The sequence below is a fragment of the Actinia tenebrosa genome, unplaced genomic scaffold, assembly GCF_029948245.1.
Source record: "Actinia tenebrosa isolate PJP-AT-01 unplaced genomic scaffold, QUT_ActTen_1.0 PGA_scaffold1__47_contigs__length_23844297, whole genome shotgun sequence".
Taxonomy (NCBI): Eukaryota; Metazoa; Cnidaria; class Anthozoa; order Actiniaria; family Actiniidae; genus Actinia; species Actinia tenebrosa.
Window position 1 is genome coordinate 7,269,419 of NW_028292578.1, and position 18,502 is coordinate 7,287,920.

General features: G+C 36.9%; 2 protein-coding genes across 2 annotated transcripts; one reads left to right on the plus strand and one right to left on the minus strand.

Moving 5' to 3' along the window:
* The first annotated feature begins 2,782 nt into the window (after positions 1–2,782).
* On the plus strand, positions 2,783–8,835 carry LOC116296212 (organic cation transporter protein). The gene is made up of 11 exons (XM_031704204.2): positions 2,783–2,916; positions 3,024–3,088; positions 4,069–4,388; positions 4,679–4,825; positions 5,191–5,471; positions 5,976–6,224; positions 6,549–6,683; positions 6,782–6,861; positions 7,186–7,294; positions 7,486–7,558; positions 7,838–8,835. Exons 3-11 carry the CDS (start codon positions 4,089–4,091, stop codon positions 8,099–8,101), a joined length of 1,638 nt encoding a protein of 545 aa, XP_031560064.2. The 5' UTR covers positions 2,783–2,916; positions 3,024–3,088; positions 4,069–4,088; the 3' UTR covers positions 8,102–8,835.
* On the minus strand, positions 8,209–18,382 carry LOC116296213 (pre-rRNA 2'-O-ribose RNA methyltransferase FTSJ3). The gene is made up of 24 exons (XM_089033116.1): positions 18,267–18,382; positions 18,086–18,191; positions 17,887–17,933; positions 17,122–17,201; positions 16,910–17,009; positions 16,387–16,457; positions 16,006–16,086; positions 15,772–15,813; positions 15,503–15,610; positions 15,121–15,234; positions 14,809–14,909; positions 14,350–14,412; positions 14,237–14,276; positions 13,673–13,731; positions 13,153–13,288; positions 12,818–13,011; positions 12,375–12,468; positions 11,910–12,009; positions 11,299–11,496; positions 11,109–11,211; positions 10,487–10,664; positions 10,070–10,164; positions 9,580–9,650; positions 8,209–9,138 (listed from the first exon to the last, which is right to left on the minus strand). The coding sequence occupies exons 1-24, from the start codon at positions 18,331–18,333 to the stop codon at positions 9,002–9,004; spliced, it is 2,385 nt and encodes a 794-aa protein (XP_088889242.1). The 5' UTR covers positions 18,334–18,382; the 3' UTR covers positions 8,209–9,001.
* Positions 18,383–18,502: the final 120 nt, after the last annotated feature.

Below are 18,502 nucleotides of genomic sequence, written 5' to 3' on the forward strand. Positions count from 1 at the left end.
ATGCGTTTTCATTTACGTAAGAGTGTTACATTGCTACGAGTTATTGGAAAATGTCGAAATGATTGTGATTGCGTGACCTTGACTAGTTGACAATGCGTGACCTTGCTTGCCATCGTATGTCTATTAGTACCACAAGTCACGCGATATCTGAACTTTATCAATCAATAAGGATTTTAAAAGGCCCCGAGGGAAAGAAAATCGTAATTTTTATGGTATTTGTGTTATCTTAAATATCGTATATACAGAATAATATTTATAAGCATATGTCTGAGATTATTATTATTATTATCGTGTATACAGAATAATATTTATAAGTATTATATATTTGAAATAGATGATACCCGTAAACATTGAACTGCTCGTATAGGCAAAATAAATAAATCCTCTAGAAAATATCAAATTAAGTTTTAGATGTAACACATCCAATAATATTGATAATTTTTGGAGCCGATTTTGACACTTCAAACAACGCCAACATCAATCAAGGAGGTTTTTTTGCTCACTTTGATCGGCCGCGCTTGAAATTGTTTTTTTCTAAGTTCATTCGTAAGACATACATACATGTCTGCCTCGCTTGATATTCCATTCAGCATTTTCTGCAAGTGTCTTTCTCGTCTTTCAACCATCTTTATCCTGCTGTTAGCAGCTCTAAGGTTCATTTGCATCACATATAATACAAGGGTTTCCATGCATTTCTTGTGAAAATCTTGGATTCGTTTTGTCTGACACATCTTTTGGATCTGACATTTCGTCTTTGATATCTTATCCTTCGTTGCTTTGACTTTGATGCGATTTCTCATAAGTTCTTCTCTCTTCATCTCTATTTTTTCTTTGCAGTTCTCTTGCTTAAGAGAAGCAGTTAAGATATTATGTTTCGTGTTCTCAATCAAGCGAAAAGCTTTACAGATCTGAGCTTGCAGATTCCACACAGTTACGGGCAGTTCTTGGTGAAATTTTTCAAGTTTCACGCATACCTCAAAATCTACCTGTCGTTGATGCCTCCTTTCTTCTAGTTTAGCTTCAGTTTGTGTATTCAACTGAACGACCCTTTCAAGCTTCTCTTTAGCCTCGTTAACGCGTTCAAGAAGCGCTTTCTTCGATTCTAAAATGTTCTGCAAACGTTGCTTCTTTTCAGAAAGTTGTAAACGTATTTGGGCTTCTCGATTTTCAGTTTCTTCTATCTGAACTGTAAGACTGTCCAGCAAAGATTGCGATTCTGCAAGCTTCTTTTTGGTCTTTCGATTTCTTCTCCTGAACAAGCTTTTTCCTGACAGTCCCATAGCTCTCGAACAAATGTAGAAAGGTTTCTTACGCAGTTTTAAGCTTCCAGAAAACCTACGAAGAGCTGAATATAAGACGTGACCATGTCCAATGTCTCGCCAAATGACTGTGCCAAGAACGAGTAAACTTCAACCTTTGATCGATTGTCAAATAGACTAATGATTGAATAACTATAGATTAGATAATAGCGATCTTGGAATTCCAACAATAACGGAACCGTAATTCTTTGAATAGTGTCCTTAAAAAGGAAATCAATGCTATTGTCAATGATTTTTGTTTAACGGTTGAAATCTTAGAGGAGTAAATTAAAAATACCGAGAAAGTTTTGTGATGTAATACTTGGCTTATAAATGTTGTGGCTGATCTTCGGACTTCACTTCACAAGAAAAGAAAAATCCCTGCTTCTCTTGCCTTTACATTTAAGATATTCATTGATTTCGTTACCCTTATGGAATTTATCCAATTTAGCTAATTTTCCGGTTGGGTACATCTTGAAGAGTCTCGCTTATCGGGCGTTTATTACATGATTTTCTGTCTGGTATTTTAATGTTACGGTGATTAAAACATTGCAATGATGTTACATAACGTTTAAGATAAGAATCTGACGAGTATGGAAGCATATTTATCCTAGAAAAACTCAAAAGATTTTTTCTTCACACATGATGTATTTTGTAATATTTTATGGCACAATATTTTAAGGTTGCAATTAGTAGACCGTTACTTTGCAAAGTTTTAACACTAATTTTGTTTAAACCAAACATTTCACGCTCATTCCTTTTCTTAGTTGCTACAGTTGTTGCTGTTGTTATGTTGCTGCTGCTGTTGTTTTTGTGGTGGTTGTCGTCGTTGTTACTCGTTGAGAGGCTCGCTGATGTTTTCCAGACCAGTTTCCATTCTCCACTGACGTAACTTCGTTTAGCCAATCAGAATCCAGAATTAATTTCAACTGACTTCTTCTCCCTCCCCTCCCTTAACGCACAATGTCCTGTATCATGATCCGTCCCCCCAATGTTCAACCAAAGTAAACGTTCAAGGTGAGCGGGAGCATCATCAGGGTAATAGTCCCGCTCGTTTGCTGTTTAAGGCATCAACATTCCTGCCGTGTACGCGCTACACATCCGGTCACATGATACGTAGGTATTCAGATCGTTATGTTTTATTGAGGGGTGGGTGGGGAGGAAGGTGTTATCAAACTAGAGAGATTCATTAAGGATGAAGAGGATCAGCAGTGCCTTTGATTCTCTGGATGACAGAAGGGGCACAAAAAGGTCCAGCTTAACAGGACCTTAAAACTTGATTGTTACTCGTAAGTATACGTAATAATGAAGATGCATCGGATACAACTACGGACTCGAGAGTGGGGAGCTGGGAATTTTGCGTGTCTTGTGTTACCTTACACAATTTCGCCGGTCCCTGCTGTGTCGATATAACATCGTGTTCCATTGCTTTGAAACTGTAACTAATGCTTTGCACTTGTAAATTTTAGAGAAATGAAGTGCGCTCTCTTCTCAAGGGTGAAATAAAACATGTTATCTAAGTGACAGATAAAACGATGTTAATACAGTTGACGGTGGAGTTCCCCATTCGTATTTACCGGTAATTTGTTTCCGAGGAAGTTATCCAATAAATTACCATGTAAGTTCTTCCCGCCATTACGCATATATTATGGTTCAAACGAGTGTTTTGATTGGACGAAAAAATCCTTAATCAACATGAATTCTTTTTTTTCTGTTTTTCACAAGTCTGTTGTTTGCGGTCTGAAGAAGTACAGTCCATTTTTCATCTCTTGAAATAAGAATTTTGCAAGGTAAGAAAAAAACTTCATCTTTATTAGCATGATCAGTTTATTAAGCTTTATGAGACGTAGGAGCCAAGGAAACTAGGGGGCTATAGCCCACCCCCTCCCCCACTTTTTGAGAATGATTTTACCGCTTGTAATGATGCTAAAACTATTAGAATCACAATTATAAAACTAACTTCTTATATTCAAAAATAATAATTACTTAGTAGAAGTAGCTATAACATTTGCTATGCTAGCGTATACAACAATCAATGCTAAACAACCTAATTTTCATTTAAGCCCCCTTCCCCCTCCCCAGATAAAAATTGTGCTCCTCAAATGATAGCATTCTTCGTAGGAACGATTTCGCTTTAACTCATATAGAGGTACTTTGGCCGACTTTGAGCGGTGACGATCTTTGGTCCTGAATAAACAACAAGCTTGACTTAGCATCTCTTATGATGTATTTTATGTGAGGCGGGAATATTGGATATCATGTATACACGTCCACATCTGAACTAAAGAATTGAGGAGCATAAATCTCAAGAATTGTCAAACCATTCCCTTGCATGTTTCTTATTCCTGCCCTACTCGATCCTAATCCTTCTCTGCGCAATACTCCAGTTTCGAGTTCTCTGTTGCTCAGGGTTAGCCTCGATTTTTCGTGTAGAATATTCAAGTGTTCCAGTGAAGGTCCGTGGAATTTCAAAGTGTTTGTATTGTTAAAGTTGTGCATTCTTCACTTTACTTACAGCCCACGGAGGGTCAGAAAAGAACCTCTGCTCGCGGGGTAACACAATCAAGGAAAAAACTTCAAATGAAACCTTGATCCCTGATGTCATTGTATCTATGTAATAATATCAGTCACGGCAAGACTAGCTTTTTAAGTGAGTCTGTACCATATAAAAAACGGTAGCCACAGCCATTCATTGGGCGTCGGAGCGGATTTGAAATATTTAATATTGCACATTATCACATCCCAGGAATTGTTTACTTTTGATTCCCAGGGACTGGGAGATCATCGAGCATGAAAGACAGCAGTTCAAGTCGTAACGACGCGCCAGAAGAAAAATTTAAAGAGTACGATGACCTTTTCCCTACCTTGGTCTCGCCTCTCGGTAGATATCAAAAAACCCTTTTCTTTTCGTCATGTGCGCTGGTAATGCTAACGTCCTGTCAGTTTGCTGCTTTGTTGTTTGTATATGGAACACCTAACTTTCATTGCCAGTCAGACAATTCTACCGCGTCATTCTGTCCACCCAATAAATGCTGCGATAACTGCACTAGTTACGTCTTTGATGGGCCCTTCAGAAGTATTGTGTCTGAGGTGAGTGATGTGAATGACTTGTGATAAACTAGTACAGACGGGGGAAAGAATAAGACCCAATTTCGGCATGTTATTTCGTACGAAAGTCAAATCATAATAGTAGTCTTTCAACCGCCAGCTCTTATTATCCATGAAGTTGAACTACTAAGTCCGATATTAAGCTAGGATCTAAATGGATCTTTTAACTTTGAAGAAGCAGTCAAATATAAAATTGTGACACGGACCTACAAGACTACAAGAACACGTTAGACCTAATGTATATTTTGTCTTTTTTTTTTGGCGATGTGTAGTGGAACCTGATCTGTGACAAGGCATACATAGCTGCCACCCTCCAAGCATGTTTCTTCGCTGGTATGCTGGCAGGAGGGTCTGCTGCTGGCATGATTTCTGATTCTTTTGGAAGGAGAAAGAGTACTTTTATCTTCGTTGCTATTCTGGTAACTAAAAACACGAATAATTCATTTAACCATTCATCTATTTGGATCCATTCAATCCATCCACTTTGTTCCATCAATCTCATTCCATTCAAGCCTGGGTTTTATCCATTCCTGATTCCATCACATCCATCTATTCCATGTAATTCAATCCAAGGATTGCTGATTCCACTCTAATTGACTCCCGGCCCACCCATTCTATCAAATCCCATCCCATCCTGACATCTTGCCATCCATCTTTTCATTTTCCCATCCTCCCATTTTATCCATGCTATCGGAACTATCCCATTCCATCTCACCCTTCCATCCATCTACCCATTCATTTTTTAAATTAGAACTTAATAATGCTGTGCAACTATGTTTTTCAGATAATCTCAGCCTCTGTCTCCGTGTTTGCTGACTGTATTTCTCTTCATGGTTTTCTTCGTTTTCTCATGGGTTTTGGAGCCTGTGGAAATCAAACGTCTCACTTCACGTTCGTGTTAGAGCTGTTGGGCCCAAAATACCGTACTATGGTAAGCGGTGTCTTCCAAGTGTACTTTGGGCTCGGCTACTTCATTATGTGCTTTGTTGCTTATTTTATACCCGACTGGAGGCCTGTGGTTTTAATAACGAGTCTGCCTGGGTTACTGCTTTTCGCTTTCATAAGGTAACTAAAAATCGTTCTTCATGAGCCTTCGTTCATTCATGCTGGTCAGCGCCGTGGAACTACAGAAATTGTTCTGCGCATATTCGAAATAACAGCAGGAAAATTAATCTCGTCTCCAGATCTGTTATTGGTTATTGCACAAGTTTTCCGTCGAGCATGCGCAGTAACAATGAAATTTTTCATATCGACTCTTGGGGCGAGATTGAAGGATATAACGAGACGATACGTTCACTGATGAACTCAGAGCTCCTCGGGAACAAAAACGCGAGGAGGTATGGGTAGCAGAGTGCATGGAGTGGGGTGATTAGTTTTGTAGATGCGGTGATCTTAGAGACCTTATTTAACACCTTGGACAATTATTCGCATTTCTCTATCATTGCAAGCTCACCGTTGTCCTCGCTTCGATGCACTGGCACGACTACGTTTCAAGATGGCACAGGGAACTGTGAAGGGGTCATTTGGATCTTTTGGCGTAACGTTTTCTTATTTCATAATATCTTTCAGAATCTATCCAGAGTCACCTCGATGGCTTCTGAGCCAAAATCGGCTGGACGAGGCTCTCAAGATTCTCAGTAAGTGTAGAGACTCATCCGTAACAAAAACAGAACCAGGACAACTGAAACAAGCCTTAGAGGATATCAAGAATGCACAGTTTGCGACTGAAAAAATCAAAGATGAAAAAATCTACACTCCATTAGATCTTATGCGGACTCCAAAGTTGAGAAGACGAAGTATTATTCTTGTAATCAACTGGTAAAGAATCGACACAGCTCAAATAAATCTTCTTTTACTGAAGAAATAGAAAACGCGCGAAAAAATCGAACACGAAAAAAGTGTACGACGCGTAGCGTATTGCTTCTCAACACTTCTCGATTATTCTGCTGATTCCCAAGTGCTTTAAAACTACACAGCGCAGCAAGTTATTTTTTTTATAGAATAACCTGTTATTTTGGATACGAATTATGACAAAATAGAAAGTAAGCGCGCGTGCTGTGTGCTCTTATAAAGCACGCGCTCCGATCCAATCAGAATACGGTATTCATAACATTTATTTTATAAATATATATTTATTTACAGGTTCTCGATCAGTTTCCTTACTAACGCGTTGTTGCTATACATCGATGATTTGTCTGGCAACATCTACCTTAATTTTGTCATCATCAATTCTCTCCAACCAATCTCGGTGATAATTACAACGATTTGCGCAAAAAGGTAAAAAAACTTTACTAACAGATATTTATTGCTTCTTACGCTCCGAGCGCAAAAAAACTTAGTTATTTCTAGATCCGTTATTTGGGTTTTTGTTGTAGATTTGGTCGTCGCTTGACCCATTCTGGCATATTGCTCATTACAGGACTGCTGTTTCTGGTCACGCTTGCTGTGCCTAATGGTAAGTAGTGTTACGATCATCGAGTCTGTGGGTCGAATATTTCGTACGGCGCGGCACGATACGCGGAACGATCACAAGGCGTAATAATTTTGATAATCCAAACGAAATGCTGAGGATATGTCACCGTCATAGTAACGGAGAGTTTTTTTGGCTCATGTCAAACGTCGAACTTCACATGAGCTGAACCTAATGACATCAAAAAACACCGCCTCGTTATCCATTGTTTCAATTAGGTTCGGCTCATGTGAAGTTTGACGTTTGAACTGAGCCTTACACTCTTGCTTGCGCTGTGATTCTTTAAGATAAGTGTTTTATCTCGAACAGACAATTCGTTGACGAGGACTTGGATCTTTGTTGCGAGTACAACAACTGCTGCAGGGCTGTGGATCACTATTTTTCTTATCGGTACAGAACTGTTTCCTACTGTACTCAGGTAACTAAGAGTTACAATTAATATTCATTAATAAGTTCATACCTCTCCCCTTCAGTAGTTGAAGACCTGAGAAAGCAGGGGTTGCCATTCGATTACTACCCTTTTTACTGAGTAAGACCGGGAAAAAGCTGAAGGCGTTCTCTAAAACTGACCCGATGCTCGATCAGTCAGTGATATTTCTCTTATTTTAGATCTACAGCCGTAGGTACAGGGTACACTATTGGTCGTGTTGGGGCGATACTCGCGCCTTACGTGGGCATGATTGTAAGTATAGCTATATCTTATTGATATTCCACATACTGCTAGACCTGGGGCGCGCGGGGCGTAAAATGATTTTGAAAACTGATATAAAAATGATTATTTTCTCTTTAGAGAGTGAAGTGATCGTACTATGAACCTCTCAAGAAACTAAATTGTTGATTGGTTTCTCGGCAAACATGGAACGACAAGCCGATGCCAAAAATGCTGATTGTCTCAGCTTTTTAGTGGATTAGATTTAGTTTAGATTTAGTGGCAGTAGTGATTTTTTCGGGTTTTTTTTAGGCTCAACTGCCAGGACTTTCAGTAACACTTCCATTGACAATCTTTGGCGTAGTGGCAGTAACAACATCCATCTCTGCTCTCTGGTTACCAGAGACATTAAACTCTACCATGCATCAGACAGTGGAAGAGGAAGAACGAGCCAAAGAGGACTACAGTCTGCCATGCTGTGCAAGACCAAAACCTGAGGCAAATGATGTCATCACGAACAGTCGTTTGAGTGAAGAAGAGAATGACAAGCCAGAAGAGATTACTAGTGTATTGTAGAGTCTGCAGAAAAAAGACTAGCTTGCCACAAGTCTAGTTTACACACTAGTTTTATTGTAAAGCAATATGCATTGGGAAAGTCTTCAGTAGTTTAGTAGCACGCGAAGTAAGACGAAGGTTTGAAATTTTATTAATTTTATTATTTTTAAGATAACAGTTTTTTGTTTCGATTCTGACAAGTTATTGGTCTTCTCAAAAACAAAATCTTTACCTGCCTTAATGCCTTAATCCTTTGCCTGCCTTACGGAACACTTACCCATGAAATACGAATATGGTTCGTTCATCGTTTCATTGCCTCTTCCCACGCTTTGTACACATACACGCGCTTCACATATATTCATCATCATTCTGATGAAGGCTATCACAGGGCCGTAATTAGGGGGGAGCACAGGGTGCACGTGCCCCCCTCCCATAAAAGCTTAAGGTCCGCTCATCCATCTCCCTTATTTTTGGTTCTGCTTTCTTAAAAGAAACGATCAATGGTCCGATTTTATTCGATGTGCACCCTGCCTGTAAAAGTTCTAGTTACGGCCCTGTATCACTAGTTATAGTCGAAACGTCATGTTTTTTAAAAACTACGCGTTTTATCCGTAATCTTACATTTAATATGATTGATAATGTAAAAGCATTTGGTGACAGCTTAATGCAGGTCAAGTGGTTCAAGAGTTTCCTGATTTATGCTATAGACATATAAATAGTACTATAAAGCAACAGAATACAAGACATTTTTTTTACATTTTGTACTATTGAATTTTAATACTTTTTATCGGGTTTCTTGACAGTACCCTACTAACATTGTCTTGTCTTTTCGTTTCTTTATTCTCTTTCATCTGTAAACATGTCTTACTGGCTTTAAAATGATTAATATTAGGGGTATTTTCAAGTTTGATGGATACATATTCATCTTCTTCCTTTACCAGTTTTTTTGTTTTTCTTTTTATCCATCATTTTCTTCGCTCTCATGTCTTTCTTTAATCGCGGGTCAACCACCTTGAAAGGTCCTTTAACACCAGCCGGTCTTCTCATTTTCTTTGCAGCTGTGGAGACAATTTAAAATTTACTCACCGGCTTCTTCGAAGTTTTTTCTAGGTTCTACAGTTTTCCTCCCTGCACAAAACCCAGCACACTAAATTTCACTTTGATCTGTGAGTTACTGTAGCCGTGCACTGACTTAGATCAACCCAGAGGTTGTTTCAGGGTTCAATCTGTGAGTTAGCTGTGCCCTGACTTAGATCAGCCCAGAGGCTGTTTGGGAGTAGCAATAAAATCTGAAGTTTAAAAAGTGCAGAAAAAGAAATAGAAAAAATGCATGTTTCTGCCCGACGTCGACCAATACTTGTTTGAAGTAGTTGGTGGTTTCATTCAATTGAATTTCGGTCAACCTGGCACGACTATAAGAAAGGTTTTCGGAAGCCTTAAACCAAGTGAGTACAGTTTATGAAGAAATGAGAAAAAACACCTTAATATATCAAACGAACCTTGGTGCTTCTTGGTGACAACATAAGATATCTCCTTCTTCTTCTTGTCAACCGATGCTTTCTTGTATAAACTAGAAAAAAGATATTCATCAGTGAGAATCAGTCTTGTTTATTCACTGCGACTTCCTTTTCCGAATACCAAGTTGGTGGTATGCTTCTTCTGTTAGATACATAATGCATGGCTGCTATGATTCTAGGGTTTCGACCATGTGTTATTCCCTAGAGTTTTGTTTCTTTGTTTAACGGTTGCCTTTGAAAAGACACATTAATATGGGTACGACTCAAACAAAGAATCTTATTCTCTAAGGAGTGACATGTGGACTTGTAAATGGGTAAACATTCCACCACAACGAATATCACTTATTCATTGATTCAAGACATCCTGCATACTTCACAGCTTCCTCACGAAATCCGTTCACAATTTCCTTGGTTATCGTAAGGTTTTTTAAGTGTAAAACTTGTCAAAAAATGGTGTATATACAGTACTTACCTCTGTATTTGTCTTAGCTTCTCTTGTGGTGCTACATCTGGTGCTTCACAGATTGTTTCAGCTTTCTTTCTTGCTCTTTCCATCCTTCTCATTTCCTGACGTCAAATCCAGAAAATAATATAAATTTTCCAAAAATTGGTGAAAGTCATTATGTCTTTTGGTATTTCAAATGAAGTTCAACTTCTACTAATAGAAGCTGACAGAATACATTTTACCTCCTCCTTCATCTCTCCCCCACCCCCACCCCACCCCCTGTTGAAATAATATTTAAAACTAAGGCTACATAAGACCATGGAATACTCATAAAAACTATACATCCCTTGTTTTGCGAACAGCACACATACCAACTTAATGGTAGCTATGTATGATGATATCCTACACTCCATCATGGCTGCCACCCCCTTCATTGTATCATACCTTTCTTTTCTTGCGGCCTTTGGCTTCGGCAATCTTCTTGATTGGTCTTGCATTGATTTCCTTCATTCTTGCTTGATATTCCCTCACTTCTTCTTTAGTCACAGGTAGAGTTCTCTGGTAAACTTTAGCTTCGTCTTCAGCAAACCATGACGGCAGGTCAGGATCATTAAAGGTCCATCTGAATAAAAATATTAGTTAGTAAAAACGTCAATGAATAAGTAATATACAGCTAGTTTTAAGCCCATCAATCAAAGCCTGTATCAGAGAATTGTAGTTTCATTTTATCCTCCACATTTGATCAGGAGTAAAAATTCTCATCATCCAAGGATTTTTAGGAAAACATGGGTGATATGTGCCACTAATGGCCTGCTTCTCACAAATGCGAGCCAGGTTCCATTCCTGGACTCAGTGCCTTATGTGAGTAGAGTTGTTTGTTGGTTCTCTTTTGTGCTTTGAGGGTTTTTATCAGGCTTCTCAGATTTTCCTCCCTCCATAAATATCCTCAACTAAATTCCAATTTGGTCTGTCATTAAAAGTTGAAATGTGAGCCCCAGCTATATTATTTGTTCTAATGTCACCATAGTTACTACTAATTAATATTCATGAGTCACTGATTACTAACCTGTGGAAAGAGTCATCAATAATGTCTCTTTTTCTTTTCCTTGACAAAGCCATCTGTGCTCCAAGAGCTAGGCCCTCTGGTGTCAACTTCTTGGCATAGGAACCTAAGAAACAAGTCAATGAGGGTCACAGGTATGTTAAACACTGTTTATTTGAAGTGTTAAATCATTGTAAAGTGTCACTCTGCTTACTCAGGGATTCTTTAGGGACAACCTCAAAATCTTCATCTTTCTTGTCATCTTGTTCTTGTTCCATATCATAATCACTGTCTGAATCACTGGAATCACTTGTGTCATCATCATCATCCTGGTCATCACTCAGTTTTAGCTTTTTAGTTGGAATTTCTGTGCTTTTCGAAGTCTTGTTTTTAGCAGTAGAATCTACATCATCTAAAGAAACAGGATAACAATATAGTTTTACAAGATGAAATGAAATAAAGTGAAAAAAGATTTCTAATATTCAGAAAAAAGATTCTTGGTAATAAAAGTATTACAGACAGATAGTTCACCGCAGTGTTAAATAACCAGCAATATTCAATCCCCTTCTTTCCCTTTTATTCTTTCATTCTGGCATATCCAAGCATCCATTCATTCATTTGTTCTTTTATCTAATCATTGGTCTTTCTTTCATTTATCCATCCATTCATTCACTTGGTCATTCATTCATTCACTTGTTCATTTAATCATCCATCCATTCATTCACTTGTTCATCTAATCATCCATCCATTCATTCACTTGGTCATTCATCCATCCATTCATTCACTTGTTCATCCATCCATTTATTCAGTTCATTGTCCATTTACCTTCACCCAATAACTTTCCTCCCTCTTTCTTGTAATTTTCCAGCATCTGGCTGATCTCCACATCTTCATCTTCTTCATCTTCTATCCCTTTGAACACATCCTGTAAGGATTCAAGTCGACCATCACAACAAGTTAACCACATGTCACCACTAGAACACTGTTCATTAGTGGTCTGTATTTTACTGTGATCAGTTCAGACAATTGTATTTCGATCCTTCATGGTTGATCGAGAGAATAATGTCTCATCATTCACAGTAGTCTTATTTCATTGTCAGGAGTAAACAAGACCTTTTCCCCAAAGGTCTAGAAGTCAAATTATATTTCTATAATTTGAATGGATGGAATTCCCCAAGGTCTAGAAGTCAAATAATATTTCTATAATTTGAATGGGCGGAATTCCTCAAGGTCTACAGCCTGTTAGGTCAAGATGCCTTGTTGTGAATATTCCTTCCTTCATCAAGTTACCTTTTTGAACCACATATCTGCTTTTTCTTTGGCAGGAACATCAGTTTCAAGGTCGACAACCAGTGGATTTTTCTCCTCATTTACTAAACTATGACTATAAAAATTTTGATAAGTTAACTGAATACAGTGATGAACCTGTTACACTATTATTACCACAGTCAGTGATTTAGCAAATCGTCAATGAAACAAAATGTATATACCATTGCTTAAGGGAATTATGGGTGGTTTAGTGGTAGTAAATTGTCTCTCTCTCATTTCTGGGGTCTCAGGTTACAAAAAAATATTGTAGCATATGTTTATTATTTTTACATTTATAGGCCAAATTTTCAGTAAATAGTAAATAAGACATTCTCTTTCTATTTCTGGAGTCGGTTTGCTCGTAGCTTGAAATTTTTTTACGCTAATGAGGAAAAAATGTAAACAAAGATAGGCCTATACAATACCCTGGTGCATGACTCTTGTTTTCTTCCTCTTCTTCATCATTCTCATCATCTTCTCCTTCATTCTCAGAATCCACTTCTTCATCTTTTTCACTGTCAGTCTCTTCAAGTTCTATTTCTTCATCTCCACTGTCATCTTTACCAATAGCCCCATCATCCATGACATCGGCACCAATATCATCGATTTCATCAATATGCTGATGGTAAAACAAGACAATCAAATAGGACAATAATTATAGTTAGATCAGAAAAGGTTGGATCTAAGGTGGAATTGGTGGCTAGCCAGTATATCTGAATTTTTACAAAAAAAAGTTTTCTAAGTTTTAGAATACATGTACCTTTTTTGTTCTTATGTTAGCTAAGGAGAATATTTCTGCATCATCCTCAATTTCTTTTGTATCTCCTGGCAAAACCATTTTTAACTCCATCTTATCTCGAAGCTTTTGTCTCTGTTGCAAGACTCTTCTTTTTTTCCTTTAACAATAATACATGCTAGTTCAATATTCCACAGTGCTTTTGAGTAGTGTACCATGCATTGTATAACCATTATATACAAATGACAAGTGGGATATTCCATGGTGTATCACAAGAAAGCATTCTATTTAACTATTATAAACAAGTGACAAGTGGGATATTCCATGGTATGCCACGACAAAGCATTGTATAACTATTAATTTTTATCCAACACCACAGAAAATACAAAATATAATGTGTAGGTTCAATGACATCATATTAGATTAAATTACCACACCACACCACGCCATTCTGAGTGTTGGTGGCTTAATGGTGATGGTTGTGTGTATCTAACTATTCCTGTCTACCTAATTTCTTGATAAAAACCAAAAAACAATTTCTCACCTTTTTATTTCTGCACTTTCTTCTTCTTTCAGAGATAAAATAGTTTTTTCAATTGCTTCCTGTTAGTAAAAGATTTTGAAATTTCATGACAAATCCAATTGATTAAAGATTTATGCAATGTAGAGTACCACAGTTTAATAATAAGAACAGATTATGATTCAAAACATTAAAAAGATTATTTATAAAAATTAATGTCTTCTGATTGGTCAAAAACCATGTATGAAGAGAGAATGTGTTCTGATTGGTCAAAAAACCATGTTTGAAGAGAGAATGTGTTCTGATTGGTCAATAAGTTACCATGTTTGAAAAGATTATCAAACACTCTCATTATTTTTTCTGTGCATCACTCTGATTTGAGAGCAGTATTTTTATTATTTTCCCTTAATTTGTGTGCTTGTTATTCTATAAAGAAGTTGTATAAGACAGTTTTCAGTGATTGATACTCTGCAGATTAAAACTTGGGGATAACAAGAAACACTTGAGAAGCTGGAAACCAGTCAGATTTTCTCATGTTCTCTCAGCATCCAGAATGTTTTGATCCGATCAAAGATACTGCATAAATACCTCTTCCGTTTCTTCCTCATCCTTATCGTCACCATCTGCACTATAATAATAAAGAAGATAAATATTTAACACACTTTTAAATATTTACCGATTTGTCATTCACCAATATTTACCTTTTATCAGCGGTTTTTGGATAAAGTTCTTTCCTTAAAAGCTTTTGCCATAAAACAAGATTTCTGTGAAAATACAAAATTACAACATCAATAAATCAAATTGCATTGTCCGACCATTTATATTGAGCAACCATTATTGTTTGCCCTAAACATTAAGACAAACAAGGTCTGTTTGGTAAACTAATTTATTAATGTGTCAAGCACTTAATAGCAACATTTTTTTTTTTTCATTTGGTGGTCTGGACATCCATAATTTGAAGAGTAAAGAAGACACCTCAGTTTTGAAAATTTTCTTGATTCTTGTTGGATGATATTTTTCCTTGGATCAGCTGGCTCACCAGAGTATATCCTGGTTAAAGCCTCAAATTTAAGGGGATTTTTTATATGAATGACTTATATGCAGGCTTAACATTGGAAAGCACATGTTTTTATTGATTGACCTATAGCACTATTTCTTACTTGATATCTGATCTTCCAAGTACTCTAATATCTTTGCAACACATTTCGATTTCTTCTGTGGTAAGCTTGTGGTTTAAAATATTTTTGTCATCAAAAACAATCTGAAAAAGAAACAGCAACCAAACAATAATCATTAACCATTTGTTGTGTAGCAAAAGTAACTTTCGCGGTTTAAGCCCAGGATTTTTTAGAAGCATGATGCTTTGGACATGCTTGTGATAACCACCTATAAAGATGACTGTCGTGGCAAAGCTAGTTTTTGTATATTCATATTTCAATATTCTCTACTTTTCAAAATGTATATAAGTTCACCTCATTGATATCTGGCAGCAACTGTAAGGGTGAAGTACTCTGGATGAATTCTGACACTTTTAATGTGTTGAAGAGTGTGTCTCCTTCTCTGTAACCTTCTGCTTTTTTCTTTTTCTAAAATAAATAATAAATAAATAAATAAACAAACAAACGAAAGAATGGATGAATGAATAAATAAATAATGAAAAAAAGGAAGGAAGGAATTAAGGAAGGAAGGAAGAGGAAGGAATGAAGGAAGAGGAAGGAAGACAACATGAGCACATAGCTATAGTTTGATTCACAGCTCATTATGTTAACATATCCCTAATTGCACAGTCTGAGTATTTCATTTGTTAACAGCTGTTTTATTAATAATTGCAATTAGATAAAAAGTTTATTGTACCTCTGGTTGAAGGATGCTAATTTTCTTGTTGTTTTCTTCTTGTACTTCTTTAAACACATGTCTTGGATCAAGCATTTTGGGGTCGATCTTATGCGGTGCCAAGTATCCCTGAAATGGATGAATGACATAAAAAGTTAATAACTTAATAGCCACTTGATTTTGTAAAGCAAAAAAGGTCTTTCACAGTCTATTCTATACACCTAGGTGGGGTTCAAGATACACATAAGATTTTTTAAAGAAACATACATGATGTACAAAGCTAAACTCACCTCACAAACTACAAATATTTCTGCTGATTCATTTCTTGAAGCCTGTGTTATTAAGAATAGGAATAGCAATGCACTGTGGATGTTCATTTTTCAAAGGTAGAGGGCTTGACATAAATGGTGGCATAGAGACTATTTTACATGTACAATAGAGCCACAAAATGTTGACAGTATTACACATATCTATAGGTATATACTGTATTATATCACGAGTGTAATAAAATGATATATTCTTACTTGAGGTTTGGTGGAATGGACTTTCTTAAAAAGTTGTTGAAAAACCCAGAGTAATGACTGATAATCTTTTGACCTAAAAACCTATCAAAAACAATGATATTAGTCATTTAAACAAAATAAATATAAATGATGAGTCTATTAATGTAATAAATACCACCAACTCTACAAGTAGATGGAAGACTGTATATATATTACAGCTATCCTAGCGACAGCAACTACATATTTATTGCACTTACATAATGAAAAACTAATTTCCCAAAAATTATACATGTAGGTATCATTAATAATGAAAATGGCATACTGAGATCAAAGATGGTAAGATATAAAAATGAATAAAATCCAGCTTGCTATTAAACAGATGAAAGAAATTTTTAAACCCACCTTGGTAATGAACCATCCTCCTTCTCTAAGATGGTCTGTTGCCAGCTTCAGAGCACTGAGGGTTAGTTCAGCTGTAAATAAATAACATTTCTGATCAATTACTTGGAAGAAAACCATCAAAAATTACAGAAGAGTACATTTTTTAAAACTGTAAAACATCATGGAAAAAATGCAGGTCAATCCGCTGAGTCACGAAAGAACGTAAGACAAGTACAAGATCACTGTACATCTAATCTGAATGTTCAGACATGGCAGCATCAAGTTCCACAGCATGGTGCAGTACATCTATACTGTGAATTTTTCCCAGGACGGGTAAGTCACCAGTCATGACGACAAGCTATATTAGTTTTAGCTTGGTCATACCTAGTTTCTGGCTCAACATAACTGGTCAAAATGACCAGCAAGGCAAAGATTTCACCAGACAAATTCCAGTGTGCGACAATTATTTTAAGCCCTGACAGGCATATAAAATCTTGTTTAATAATCAATTGTTGGTATAAGAGTTGGTTAGGATGTCTCATACATTGTGAAAAAGCATCTTGAACCCATGCTGCACCAACGTTAGGTGCACCATCGTTAAGCACACAGTCAGCTTTCCATGTCTTGAGCTCTTTCTTTAATTGCTATAAAAAAGGGGAAAAACTTTAAAATGTGAGGGCAATTAGACATTATTACATCTATATTAATTTTCAAATGAGTGGTACAGTGGTATGATACAGCACATATTCTCCATACCTGTTTACAGCTTTCTGTGGTAATGTCATCTTGGAAGGTTATAACATTTTTGATTGCCTTTATTGGAACAAGATCAACACCTTCAAATAAACCAAATTATTACATTTTACTATACTATAATTATCATACATTCCCATGATAGCAAGAAGATAAGTGACTCTTTGCCTAAAGTAGAAAGCTCAGGAAGGGGAGTGAGGTTGGGGTTATAAGAAAATGGCTACTTTTTGATAATAATTAATACTTATCCATTTGTCTCACCATTGAGAGCAATTTGTCTCTTTTATACGATACATAATAGATTGATTGCTGCTATCAATATAGTGGTAGTTTGTGAGAGTGAAAAGTCTCTATTGGGAGAATCAAATTTAAGAGTGTTTGCCTATCAGTTCCCTGCTAGCAGAGTCTCTCCTCTTTCTATCCCTTCTTTTAGGCAGGAGGAGGGAGACTCTGCCTATGTAGAGCACTTCCTTTGATACACTGTCGTCCACGGCAGTTTTAAAACCGGTTTTTAACCCTGTATATGGAGTGCGCATGAGCATTAATGCAACACAGTGGCGCCAAACGTTGTTTGACAAGAGTGCTGGCTGTCAAAATCACGCAGGCTCCACAAGTATAACATTCTACATCAGCAGAGTCTATTTTTCTCACTCTACCAAAACAAAAGGAAAATAGGCTCTACTAGCAGGTTTAACCTATCAGGGGATTCAAGAGATTTAATCAGCTGATTAGTAACAACCAATATGGAAGAAAAACTATTACAATTACCTATAATAAGACTTGATACAGGCATAAAATTTGAAGCTACTTGAAGCCTATAAAAGAAATTGTAAGACGATTTTCAGATCAATACAAGATCAAGGTCAGTGTTCAGTTTCCTCAATTGCATCTTGTGATCTTCGGAAATACTGTTTTGAGATAACGAACTTCGATCATATTTAGCAAGAACTATAATATAATAACTAACCATCCTCCTGGTGCAGCACACAGATCGATCAAACAGCGAGAACTTTGTAGGAAATTAAATTTGCGGTTCAGTTGAATCAACTTAAAGGCCGAACGAGCCCTGTAACCTGAAGAAATAAACCAAAATTTCTAAGTTTTCCTTCACAAATATAATAAACATCATGCAAGAAAAGTCGTCTTACCTGTTTCTTTTGCTAAGTGGTAAAATCTATCCTTCCTTCCTTTCCCGGTCTTGGCTTTTTTCCCCATTTTGGACTCTTTTTTGATGTCACAATAAGTCGTCCGCCATCTTGCTCCACGTGCGACAAGAAGGTCTGGGTACCAACACGAGAGAGCATGGGAACGAAACAATCATCGGGCGATTGTCGGATCCCGAAGATACTTCGTAAAGGTTTCGTAGGAAATTCGGGGGGTCTTC